At 35.0% G+C, this 12938-nt stretch overlaps 1 protein-coding gene across 1 annotated transcript in view; it reads left to right on the forward strand.

Annotated features, from left to right (window-relative positions):
* Positions 1-12938, forward strand: part of LOC121075988 (ABI family member 3 binding protein) — a 151478-nt gene that overhangs the window by 60731 nt on the left and 77809 nt on the right. The window contains 7 exon segments of the mRNA XM_040569840.1: positions 4594-4671; positions 6030-6104; positions 8568-8633; positions 9141-9215; positions 10452-10520; positions 11847-11921; positions 12599-12673. Of these exon segments, the coding sequence (XP_040425774.1) occupies positions 4594-4671; positions 6030-6104; positions 8568-8633; positions 9141-9215; positions 10452-10520; positions 11847-11921; positions 12599-12673 (513 nt within the window).

Raw genomic sequence — 12938 nt, forward strand, 5'->3', positions numbered from 1 at the left:
TAACCTTTCTTTGACTACTGTATTCAATCAATAATGTATGTCCTGTTTGACCAAAATGATGTAGTAGATTGTTCCTTTGGCATCACCGCCTTCACTCAGATACTGCCCTTAAATGTGACTGCATTTATTTTATTCCATACATGTATCAAAGATACTGCACATTCCATCATGAGACCTTCTCAGATTTTAATTAAAAACCAAAAACTCTTTCCAGTTGTACCAGAATTTTGCACTCCAAAAAAAATATATAGGAAATACGAGATACAAGATGAAGTTATGCAGCAAAAATGTGTAGTGATCACTAACCATGTTTTAGATGAAGCAATCCATTGTTTTTAGTCTCCAGAAAACGCTGATTTTTATTTCACACCCTGTAGATAAGCCTATTTGCCAAATTCTACTTTTAACTCTGCCTTCCTTTGGGCAAAACCTTTATACGAATTGCTCTTTTCTGTCCATCCTAAATATTAAAAGTAAAACAAAAATGTTCCTTCACAGGAAATTTTTTTATCTAAGTAGGCTCTAAATTCTAGAAGCTTAGCATATGTTTTAATAAACAGCTTGACATTAATTGGAAATGTGTGGATAATTTAAAAAAAAAAAGTTGTGAAGAACTCTTTTGTTTGTTTTACAATTTGAGGTCTCTTGTAGACTTAAATTACACACTTATTTTACAGAATAACTTACCTTGTCTATATAACTACAGAACAAGCAATTTACAAATATATTTTACAGAACTTCACAATTTTGTGAAAGTGAGAATCAACTGCATAAATTTATGTAATCACTTGTCCTGCAAAAAATCCTAGTCCTCAGGCTTGCATTCTAATCAAAATACACCATTTCTTGTGCTGGAATTTACTGGTTAGTCAAGTAAACAGTGTGAAATCTGACACAGAAATTGATATATCAGCCTGGGAGGAGAGAATCAGTCCATTTCATTTCCATTCCTTCGTGTTCTGTAATTATGTACCTGATATACAGTAATTCTAATCATAAACTTCGTCATCTCTAGACATAGCACAGAATTATATTTTTGTGAAGTTGGATAGTATGTTTCATTGTACATGGTAGTAATTGGCAACTACTCTCTATTTAGTGGCAAATGATATATAACTGTTTGTTACATCTAAACATGTTCATATTGCTATCATACCATCAGTTATTTACTGAAATACTTGAAATCCTTTTCATTTTCTACTTCATGCTTCCTCTGTGGTTTTGCTTCCATATCTCTTTTCCTTTGGTGACCATTCCTTTTATTTATAATTTGCTGATCACAGTACCAATGTCTCATGTTAAAGAAGATTTTTCAGGCATGTCACACTATTTACATTAGAGAATGTATTCATTGTGGTTACAGTATTTCAGTTTAAGGGGGGAAATGGCAGTAGGGGGAAATGGAAATGAGAGTGAATCCCTTAAAAGAAAACAGAAGTTATCTGAGTTTAATTTCTGTCTAGCTATTGAATAGGCAAAAATGACCTGTATAGTTATGCATTTGAGACAGACTTGCACAAGCAACTGAAGTGAGAGATCTGAGCCCTGGCCTTTTACAAGGGTTACATTTGAGTGACAGGGTAACATGTAGGCACAATTAATTGAGATTATCAATAAGATCTGTTTCATTATATTTCTTTTGGACTTACCAATTTGAAAATCATACTAGATTGACTTGCAGTAAGACATAGTCATTACTTGCTGTGAAAGGTTTAGGAACTGGCACCAGAAGTGGCAACAGAACACTCATTTAAAAAAAATCGTGTGCTGTCTGTCATGCAAGGGAAGAAAAAACTTAGAGCATTTCAGCAAGCAGAACTATCTGAAAAGCTCCATGAGCTGGGCCACTCTTATATTCCTCTGAGTCTTTGCCAAAGGGTGTGTTTTGTGGTGTGGTGTTGGTCAGCAACTTTTTTTGGTGTATTTGTCAGCCAAGCATCCCACCATTTTCTTAATTTCAGGCCTCCCCTCCCTTGGCATACACTTCCATGGAAAGACTAGGTAGTAAGCTCTTTCACGCTTCATTTTTGCCAGTCTTGTTACAATATTTTCCAGTTAAGAATAATATATTCTTAACAGAACAGCATGAATTCATGCTTTCTTACTTTTATTTTTTTTCAGTCATGAAAATTCAGTTGAATCCAATGTGTGCACTTTATTAACTTCACAGAGAAATTGGAACTGACCAACAGTTACGAATAGCACATTTGTCTAGGACATGGAAGAACTAGTTTGGAAAAAAACATAACAAACAAAAACCAAAACAGCAGGTTATTTATTTATGTAAGGAATTGTGCCAGAAATATATCAAAGCAGTCTTGTGAAATAGAAAACAGACTTGAAGTAAAAAGGACCACTTGTGAATCCAAGGTAGGGTTAATGCATAGTAGGGATAGGTAGGGATAATGCATGGTAACCCCTTTGTTGCCATATTTTCCAAGTTCTGTTCTTCCTGTCCTCCTTCTGGATCCTGAAGGCTTCCCCTTGTGCTCACATGGGATACCTGAAGAAGTAGGATTACTGCTTCCATCAGAATATGCCAATGCTGTCCGGGGAGGAAGAGAGGAACATGAATGAGAGAGCTTAGAGAAAAATAAGAGATGTTGCCTAAATGAATGCTTGCTATGTTGCTATGGTGTAAGAGTAAACTATCATGTGTAAGTGTATGTGTATGTGTATGGTGTAAGAGTAAACTTATCATGCTTGGTTATATTAATGATTTACTTTGCAGCTACCACTGAACCAGCCCAGAAGAATATTAAACCTACTTTACCTCATACCCTGTAAATGCCAGAGGCATTTCTGGGTGAATTACTCTTTTTCTGTAATTTAACTTTTAAGGTCTAAAGTTTCTGCTTCATGTACCACTTTATTAAAAAAAAAATAATAAAATAAAATAAAAAAAGTCTTCTGTTGCTTCATATCAACCCTACACCATTTTGTGCAAAATAGAGGAGAGCCTGGTTTCTTTTATCCCAATTCTTTGTTCATCTTGCTCAGCTCACTTAGTTGCCAAGAGTCATGCTTCATAGGAGTATAAACCAGCTAACCTCTTAAAACAAACAAACAAACAAACAATGCGTAATGAGGACTAAATATCTGCATTTGACTTTTTTTTTCTCATGGTTACATTTCAACAGAAAAAAATGATAGCTTTTGAAGTACTTCTGGGGAATTTGGTTTCTGTTGGGGAAGTTGTTTCCGTTATCTTCCTTGGGGAAGTTGTTTCTGTTATCTTTCTAGGTCTCTCATGGGTGAATTTTCTCCCACAAGTTTCATAGAGATAAATTGCTTGAATTTCTCTGTACTACTAAATCCCTCTTCCAGTGTTGACAGTAACAGCACTGTTGACTTAGTAGAAGCTGAATTGGGTCCTGATAAGGCAGCATGTGTGGAGATTGCAGCTTTTGTGGCACTGAAACACACTATTCTCCAAAGCAGAAAATAGTAGAATGTGTGTAACTTTAGTAGCAACTATCCAGCTATTTGCAAGCTGGAAAACAGCATGTTTTCTTCAGGAAATGAAATAATAAACTTAGAAATACACTTGAGTAGTTCTTGCTTGAAGCATACTTAGTCGATCGTGGAAATATGGAGAGCAAAGTGAAAAAGGGATATATCTCTTCTTTTACTCCATTTCAAAATAAAAGTGTTCTTTTAGGAAACTATAATGACTAAAACTTTATAAAGACTTAAACTTTTTAAGGCACTTAAATGACTATAATGATGCTGGACACCAATGTTAAAGATCTTCTCTAAACACCAATTTGTGCTAAATCCTGTGTAATTCGTTCTGTGAAAGGAAGTAGTGGTCTTATCCCATTCAAGGCTTGAGAATGTACCATCCTGTGTTCCATATCAATAAGCTATTTTATTTTATAATCTGAGATTTCCAGCTGTGTCCCCTTCATGATTGAGTAAATGCTATGGGACCTCTGACAAGAAGGAAAAAAAAGTGATACTGGTTCACATACCATAGGAATTAAATATTATGTGAAACAGGAGGCACATAATTATGCACTAGTGTATTAAAATATGGTTAGCAATTCAGTTTAGGTACAACAAATTGCTGTTTAATTCGCTGCTCGTGGTTTACTCAGAAGATGTAGAAAAAAGAATAAAAATCAAAAGCTTATTTTATTGTTATTACTGGATAAATGGAAGAGCTAGGGTGTTACAGGTGAATCTGTATTCTTTTCCTGATAATTTTTGCATTAGCAGGATTAAAAAATCCAGAATAGCAGGGGAAATATTTATAAATACACTATGTAATGAAATAACTCTATTACGCTTAAAAAGTATGAACAAAACTTGAGAGACTGTAGCAGAAGTACTGTTTGAACTTACGATCCTAACTTTGTTCTTTTTGACTAACATTTTCCTTTTGCTTGTGTAAAATTGCAGCAGAATAAATTCAATACATACGGACTTCACATGTGCAAATAAAAATTAATCATGATGAAGCTGAGCTACTGCAGAAATTATTCCAATCAGATAGCATAAAATAGTGGTGAGGAAGACAGTGGGCTTTGAGCAGTAGATAAAGAAATGCTCAGAGGGATTCAAAATTAAATAAAGCTTCTTCTTTTCTAGCTCAGGCTGAGAGAAAGCATGGACCTAAGGAATTTAAATCAACGCCTAAACCCGAATTGCAAACTCAAAACATACTGGGTAACTAATTTTGCTGCTTTTTACCTTCTTGGTACAGTAAATGGTTCTTTTTTTTCCCTTCTAGCAGAATTTTTCTACTACACCCTCTTTCTATTGAGCTACTCCAAAGGAAGTCCTAATTAAAATTTTTTGATTCCCTTTGTGTTTCTAGTAACTCAAAGAGGAAACATAAATCAAAATGCATCTAGCTCTGGCTGAGATGTGGCTGTTATGTGTATGATTATTGCTAGCAGATTTGACTGGTTGATTCAATGTTATTTTTCAAAGTAATGATTTCTGTTTATGTGATCTAAATAACCAACAAACAAAATTTCCATCAGTAAAATAACCTCAATGATAACAACTGAAATAATGACCTCAATGATTTTCCTCTGATGACAGGTTCATTTAGGTAGCATCAACAGTAATGCAAAAGGAAAATTTTACTTTGCATGTGACATGATGTATTTGTATTTGTCCTGGACGAAGAAAAAAAAAAACAAAACTTTACAGATTTTTTAATATTATTTTTGTTATTTTCAGAGTTTTCTTGTAATGAAAGATCTTAACTTCTAAGAAGTATTGTAATTAGTTTTGTGATTTGCAACAGCATTTACTTTCTTCTTGCGTTCATAATTCTAAGTTCTCCAACGTTGATTTTGTTGTCTATATTTTAATCCCCAAACTATGCAAAATTATGAACATAAACTGACAGTTATTTATATATTTTTTTTATTTTCTAAAGCACAAATGTATAAATACAGGATGATGATTCAGAAAGGAGAGAAGTATGAACTTTTTCCAGCACAAAAATACAAATGTTCCTTGTGAAGAGGACTGCTGATGCTTCTCAATAAACGTTTTTACATATTCCTATTGATTCACGCTAATGTCATGCTCTCTTTTGTCTCTTACAGTTGCCAGTAGGTTTCCAGAATTTACTGAAGCTAAAACATCAATCTAATTTTCATGTTAACATTTAATCATTTTTTAAGCATAATTAATCTTGCTTGGTTTTGTTTTTTTTTTGAGCTTTTTAAGATGAAGATATGAAATGTAATCCAGATGCATCACTGCTTAATTTCAGATTAGGTGATAATAGTTCTTGATGGATTTTCATTATTAACTTCCTTTAATTGATGATTCTTTTGTGAATTTGTATTGTGATTGGAGGAAAAAGTGTGATTTCGTGCAGATTCCGTACACCTTTTTAAGTGACAAAGTTGCATGTGTTTGTTGTTTTTTTCTAGGTTGGAACAGCCTTTTTGTTGTTTAACATCATTGGTTTCAGGAGTGCTTTATAAGACAAAATATAGTTCCATACTGTGTCTTGCAGCATTCTTTATTACATATAGCCTTGATTATTTCTTTTATCATAGCTTCTAATGAAATACATCCGCTTCCTTCTGGATCCAGAATCTTTGATGCTCCAAAAAGTCCGTTGACACAACTTGGTAATAACTTTGTTTGTAAATTCAAGTAAACTTCCATGGAAAATTAACTGAATTACCTGATATTTGTTGTTGTTTAGCTGATAGGTTTTAACACTTGAACTGCAATAATATCATTCAGTAAATGTAAATTATGGCAGCAATTAGATTTTTCTTCACAAAATTTGCAAGTTTCTTTTTTCATTCTCAGTCTAGTTTTGTTTTATTGTAGTGACAGGTTGTAGTACTATATAGTACTACAAGAAGATAAACAACAAAAATTAATTGATACAGTCACCTAGTCAGTTGGAGAAGTTCTCACAGCTAAACCAAAGTAAACCAGAGCTATAGGCATGTCAAGGAGAGTTTGGGCAGGGCAGACCTGCCAGGCCTTGGTCCTGAACTCAGTACAAAGTTTATGACCTGCTACCAGCTACACAGTTACACCCATGCCATTACAGATTGTGGCTTTCTTTTCACTAGATAACTGGAGTGACCTTATGTCAGTATGGATTTTTATTTCGTTAAGCCTTAGACAAGAAGTTATAGTGTAGTGCTGATTTATTTAGACAACATACTTTTACTTAACGCACTCTGCCAAATTTTAAAATCATTTCCAGGACTAGCCCTTGCTTCTTGAAGTGCATATTTGAACCAAGCAGAATATGTGAATGATCTTCACAATTTGTTACAATTTTTGACAGCTCTTTTCCAGATGTATTTGTGGGAATGGGGATACATATTGGTTTTTACTGTAGTGAAATAATTTTGGTTAAAAGCTGATAGAGGTAGCATTGGATAGAAAGTCATTCGGTGTTTTAAGAACATGTTTGATAGAAATGTAGTTTAAGATCTGAAAATTATAACGGAAAGGAAGTATTTTTGCTTTCTGCTGGGGAATAATGATCTAATTTTATGCTTGTGACAGTGGTAAAGGTAAAGTAATAACAACTGAGGCAATGTAAGTGTTTTAGATATTTATTTTGGTCTTGTTCTAACATCTTCCATTTCTGCCAAATAGTTCCATGTAGCAAAAACTAGGATTTAATTACGTGAGGCTGGACCTTGCCATTGGGTCAGCTGGAGCATCTGTGCTTTCGGTGAAGTCAGTGCTGAACTCAGATACTGTGTGAGAGTGACTGGGTGGGTCATATATGGGAGATTTCACTGCACTGTGAAATCACTCTGCATGTTGTGATCACCTCGGGTTATAAAATCAGTGAAGAAAGCAAAATTTATTTCCTGATGTTTAGGTGTATGTGACCTGTAATCTGCCCTAGTTCCCCAGAAGGCTTTTTTCTTTATTTTTCTATCTAGACTGTACCAGAGGGAGACATCTCCCTTATTTTATAAATTAAATATACTGACCACACAGAAAGAATTCAAAACTTTCTGAAAAGATAGCTTTGTTAACATGGCCTTACTGTTCTGATGCCTTTGGGAGAGCTCTAATAGTTCATACGTAAATGGATCAAAGGAAGCTTTTGTTGACAAAAGCTGTGAATCATATGGCTTTTGTTTGTATTATTTTCATCTCTATAGAAATCAGTATGGTAACCTGGGATCATATTTATTAGTATGATGTGCTGGATTTAAGGCAAATGGGAAAGCAGATCCAATATATGAAACACAAGTGTTCACTTTTTGGATTATATTCATATTGCCTGCGTTAAAAATGAGCCCTGCACCTTGTATGAATATTTTTTCTCAATCTCAGAGAAGATTAGTTTTAAAATTCTAGTGTAATTGCTGTTCAAAAAAAATAGTTTTGATAAAGAGCAGTTAAAAATAGAGATGGAAATTTTCTCTTTCAAATATATTATAACCCAAACAGGCATTAATGAGTGTCAATTTGTTTACTGGAAGGAATGGTACTCACTGGCCTGTACACATGGTTGAATTTTAATAGGATCTATTTCTTAGAAGCAGAACACTATTATAAAGCCCACACATAGTGGAAACGTACTCATCTTGGCCTTTAGGTAAGAAAACCTAATTCAATCTTGATGGCTTGCGTGCTTTTATGAAAACAAGCACACTTCAGCTTACCCATGCTTCTAAGTGAAATAACTTTAAGGGCTTTGTAGTAGTATTCATTACAGCATAACAAATAAAAGATGCTGTTCGCTCACTTTCATGATTATTTCACTGACTTCATCTTACCTACTCCTTTTATCTTTTTCCATTACACCTTCCTTTAAAATAGCTAAACATTATGTAATAGTAACCAGTTGATACACACTTGAAAGTGTTGTATCAAATGCTTTTGGGTTGTAGCTGCTGGGCAGTGAAGAAAAACCTCTTGAGTAATACAGATTCAGCCTGATTTGACGCATGCCATAGTTTGAATAGAGTAAAAATGTATAGAAAGAAGGAAGATTAAAACCAAACAAAAACTTGATAGTTACAGTTAAGATTAAATTGCATACCACTTGCAGGGAGAGTGTCTGCCTGGGTATCTCACTTTTTTTTCATGTTTGCTCTTAGCTACTCAGAGTCCAACCTTGAAATCTGTATCTCTACCTTCAGCAGAAACCAGAGAGATGGAGATAGGTAATCAGTGGATTATTTCCATAATTTTTCCATTATCTTGGCATCACTTAGATCTGCAAATGGTAATTTTAAGATCTGCTTTAGAATCTTGGCTACCAACACTCACACAGAGCTGCTTATTCAACATTTTTGTCTGTGTTATCATTTGAAAAACATATTTATTACTGGCTTAAAAAACTGACCGCTTAAAGATAATGTCATATCTTACTGTGTTCTCACTTACTGTAAAGCTCTTATCCTAGAGAATTTAATAAGATTAAATTTTCTTGCTGATAAGCATTCTTTTGGGCATGTGGAACTCAAATTACAAGGCCAGAGGACTGTACTGTGAGTCATCATCCCTTGTTGTTATGACACAGTTGTCTCGCACCTCACTTCCAGGCCGTGTGCCATCTTGCTTAGCTTCGCATTACCATCATCTGGAATTTCACAGCCTTCACAAAGCTATCTTATGCTAACCCATTAAGTCACAGGTCTCAGCATTTTAAGCTCAGATTCTTTTTTCAGCTTTTGATGAAACACAGCCTATTTCTTCAAGATTCAAAACATCTGGTACCACAGAAGTGCAACCAACCAAGTCTGGTAATGATTTCTCACAAGATTAATCCTCTTGACAGTTAGGAATTTTCAGAAGAGACATAGTGTCTCTCATTAAAGAGTTTGTACAGTTTGACATCATGAAGAGTAACTGCAGATATGGAAATGCTATATGAAATTACAGGTTTCTAAGTGATGTTTTTTATGAAATACTGAACTAGTGGTTTGCTAGGTGTTTTATTATTTATTTTCATGTTTGGCTACAATGTGTAACTTTAAGCTTTAAAACGGTATCAGACGTATGGTAAATGCTAAATTTAAATAGCTCTGTCCACACCAGAGTTTTGTAGGTAGAGTATCCTGACTTGCTGAAGTGCTCAGTCCTAAGAGATGAATGGAAACTGCAGATAGTCCAACACAGTTTGAAAATATCGGACTTCTTTTAGCCTTCTTATGTAAATATAGACATGGTTACTTTTAAACAACCAGATCTCAAAACTGGTACTATGAAGACAACGCTTTTGAAGATTTAAACACTGGCTACTTGATCTTTAGAAAATGTCTCTGATGACTTTACTCTTATTTTACAGATGAGGAAACTTGCATGTAAGAGCTGGTTATTTATGTGGGGCCACTGACAGTTACCCAAAAGAAAAAAAAAAAAGTACACAGAGCCAGTTGGATAGATTTCACTTCATTAGCATGCCAATAGTGAAATGCCAGATGCATATGTTTTTGGAGGAAATCCATATTTGAAGGAAATCCATTACTAAAGGGAAGATCAATTGGAAGCGTCAACCACTCATGTCTGACAAAAGACAGTTCATTTGTTTCATTTGGTACCATTCCTGCTTTGTCACCCTTTATTTCTCTAGTTTCAGCACCAGGATATCCTCCTTTTTGATCCTTGGAATCCTAGGGAAAAATTCCATACTGTTCCAGTCTGCTGATTTCTTTTCATAATTTGTTCCCTTTCTTCTTTGAGCTGCCTTTCTCCTTTTTAATGCAAAACTTCTTGTGTGATTCTGCGTACATTTTGGTCATCAGTTGCATTATGCATCTGTGCATAGTATTCTAAATAAATACAATTGTTTTGAACTCATAATTAATTGATTATGCTACATTTGAGAGTCTTACCTTTCTGGAGGACGTCATGTGTTAAATACTGGCTAGAGATTTCTTCAGCTCAAAAAAAAAAAAAAAAAAAAAAAGATAATGCTGTTGTAGATGGTTCTTTTAATTTTAAAACAATATGGCATGATTTTTGTTTTTGTTTTCCAGCTTCATATGGCTTTCTTCATGTTACTTCTACTCCTCAAACTTTTACAGCTTCAGAAATGCCAGACACTGGTAAATTACAGTAATATTATTTCAGAAGCATAACTTTTTTTTTGGGGGGGGGAGGGGGGGGCGGGTGCTGAAAAGCTTACTATTCCCATATTTATGATTTCAGACAATTATTCCATACTGCCTGCATTGGATGTTATCCTATGTGTTAATTTTTCAAATCCTGTAACAGTGCCATAATTCCTGGGATCGGGCACACCACAGATGAAAAGTAAGACTGCAACTAGCTTACAGATACACAATACTGCCTTAGTAAGGCAGTATTGATCTGACAGGTTTATCAAGAAAAGATCTAACTTTTGCAAGGCTGCAAAAGTCAAATAAGACTGATATAGTCAAGTAAGATATACTTTTTCAGCGATAAGATTTTCTTTCTCACTTTCTGTCTGTCTGTCTTTCAATATACATGTTCGGTATACAGTTTGCTGTGATTTTTCATGCATATTGGCTTAAAATGAGAAAATAAACACATCTCAGTCCAGACCTTTCTAACAAAGCTTTACTGTGGGCTACAGCTGTGGGGATAGCTTATTATTTCTCCTAGAGCTTTTGGTAATGTGAGGATGCTTAATATTTGTAGGTGTTGCTTGAACATGACCGCATATGTTCATGAGAAGTGAGGGCAATGAGGAAAGGATAGGAGCAGATGGAAGGGAAAGGAAGCAGTTCATTGTTGAAAAATTAGAGCAGTAAAGCTGTAGTTTATCGAGTTATCTGCTGTATAACCTACTGGCTCATGGCATCTGAAAAGTTTTCAGGAGTTCCGTTTAGTTGCACCATACTATAAAGCATCCTACTCCCAGATAATGTTTTTTAATCAAATTAGTTCATTTTGTTATATGGGATACCTGGGCCCAATTTGGATTGAACAAAAATTTGCCAAAATTGAGAAACTTCCTTGACCTAAGTTACTTAATGAAGTGGTACAGACAGACTTTCATCTCCTGAAAAAACAATTGTTTTCTTAGATTTTATGAAGTATTCTTACCGTAATGGAAAGATGTGGAAAAGTTGATGATGGAAAGTTGTGCATCTGTTTTTTCAGATGCTCTTTAAGTCAAACCTACATGTAACTATGTATATGTTGGTTTTCAGTCCCTTCGTAAACATTTTTACAGATGGGAAAGTAAGATAATGTCTTCAGCCAAGTAGGTAGAGAGGGTACTTAAAATACTCAGAAAAAACAAAGAACACTTTGTTATAAAAATAAATCCATATTGACTTCTACAGAGCCGTGGAAGGTAAATTTTCTCTCCCTTCCCCAAATCTTCCTCCTTAATTTATTTACGTGAAGCTGTTTCTCAGGTGTATTTACATTTTCTTCTGCAGCTGGATATACTGCTGATTTGGAGATAACCATGCATGTAGTTACCACAGAACTTCATTTGTTAGAAACAGCATTGGGTAAAATTGATAAGTTGACTTTCTTTAGTTTTAATGATTTACTTTCCACTTCTATCCTTACAGCTGTTTTTGGAACTTTTTCCTTGCTTTAGTTGTCACCATCCCAGTAATTCATACCATTTATTGCTGCAATTAATTCGACTCTCATTTGCACTTGTCATTCATCGTGATAGATGGAGGATTGAGGGGCCTTGGAATGGGCTGTCTTTGGTTGGTTTTGGTTTTCTCATTATTGAGATTCCCAGCTGTGGAGCTGCCTTTCCAAATTTTCTTCCTGTGCTAAGAGCACTTAACTGTGGAAGGTAATGAGGGGCTTAACATATACTTGTGCAGTATTTCTGTGAAAAGGTTGTTTTGACTGGCTTTATGTTAGCTGGCCCACTGTCTGCTTTCTAAATCAAAAGGTGTTTTCTTACTACCTCCAAATCTTAATACATGTTTTAAGATTCTTAACCAGCAATAAGAATTCTCACTAATATGAATAGTTAAGTCTCATTGCTTCCATTTTGACACGCACACCAACCAACAGTTCATGAGACATAGTCATTCCCAGCTGGCTTGCAGGCAAATTTCCTTCTTCTTCCATATTAACAATGCAACTTCTGTCTGCTGAGTCATGTGCTACCTGTAGTAGCCCTGAGGTAAGTAAGTCTTCTAACAGAATATTATGTTTTCAGATTTAGGTGAAACGAAGCCTCTTTCTTCAAGATCCGTAACATCTGGCATGCCAGAAATGCCACCAGTCTCAGCTGGTAATGATATCTCTCTTCATTGTAGTTCTCCTGACATCTAGACAGTCTTTCAAAAGGCACAGCGATACTTTGTTAAATGGAAAGTTTATTCTGACTTGCACTGTTGTAGTTGGGGAGTACACACTCTGCTGTGTAACTGGTGGGGAGACAAGGAGGCAGAGGGAGAGAGAGAAAAACCTGTTGTATCTGCTGCAATTTTAGAGAAGTTTGGAGTGGAAAGGTAAAGTGATACAAAAGTAAATTTTCTTATGTTTGTAAACAAGTA

This window comes from Cygnus olor, chromosome 1 (genome assembly GCF_009769625.2).
Source record: "Cygnus olor isolate bCygOlo1 chromosome 1, bCygOlo1.pri.v2, whole genome shotgun sequence".
Classification (NCBI taxonomy): Eukaryota; Metazoa; Chordata; class Aves; order Anseriformes; family Anatidae; genus Cygnus; species Cygnus olor.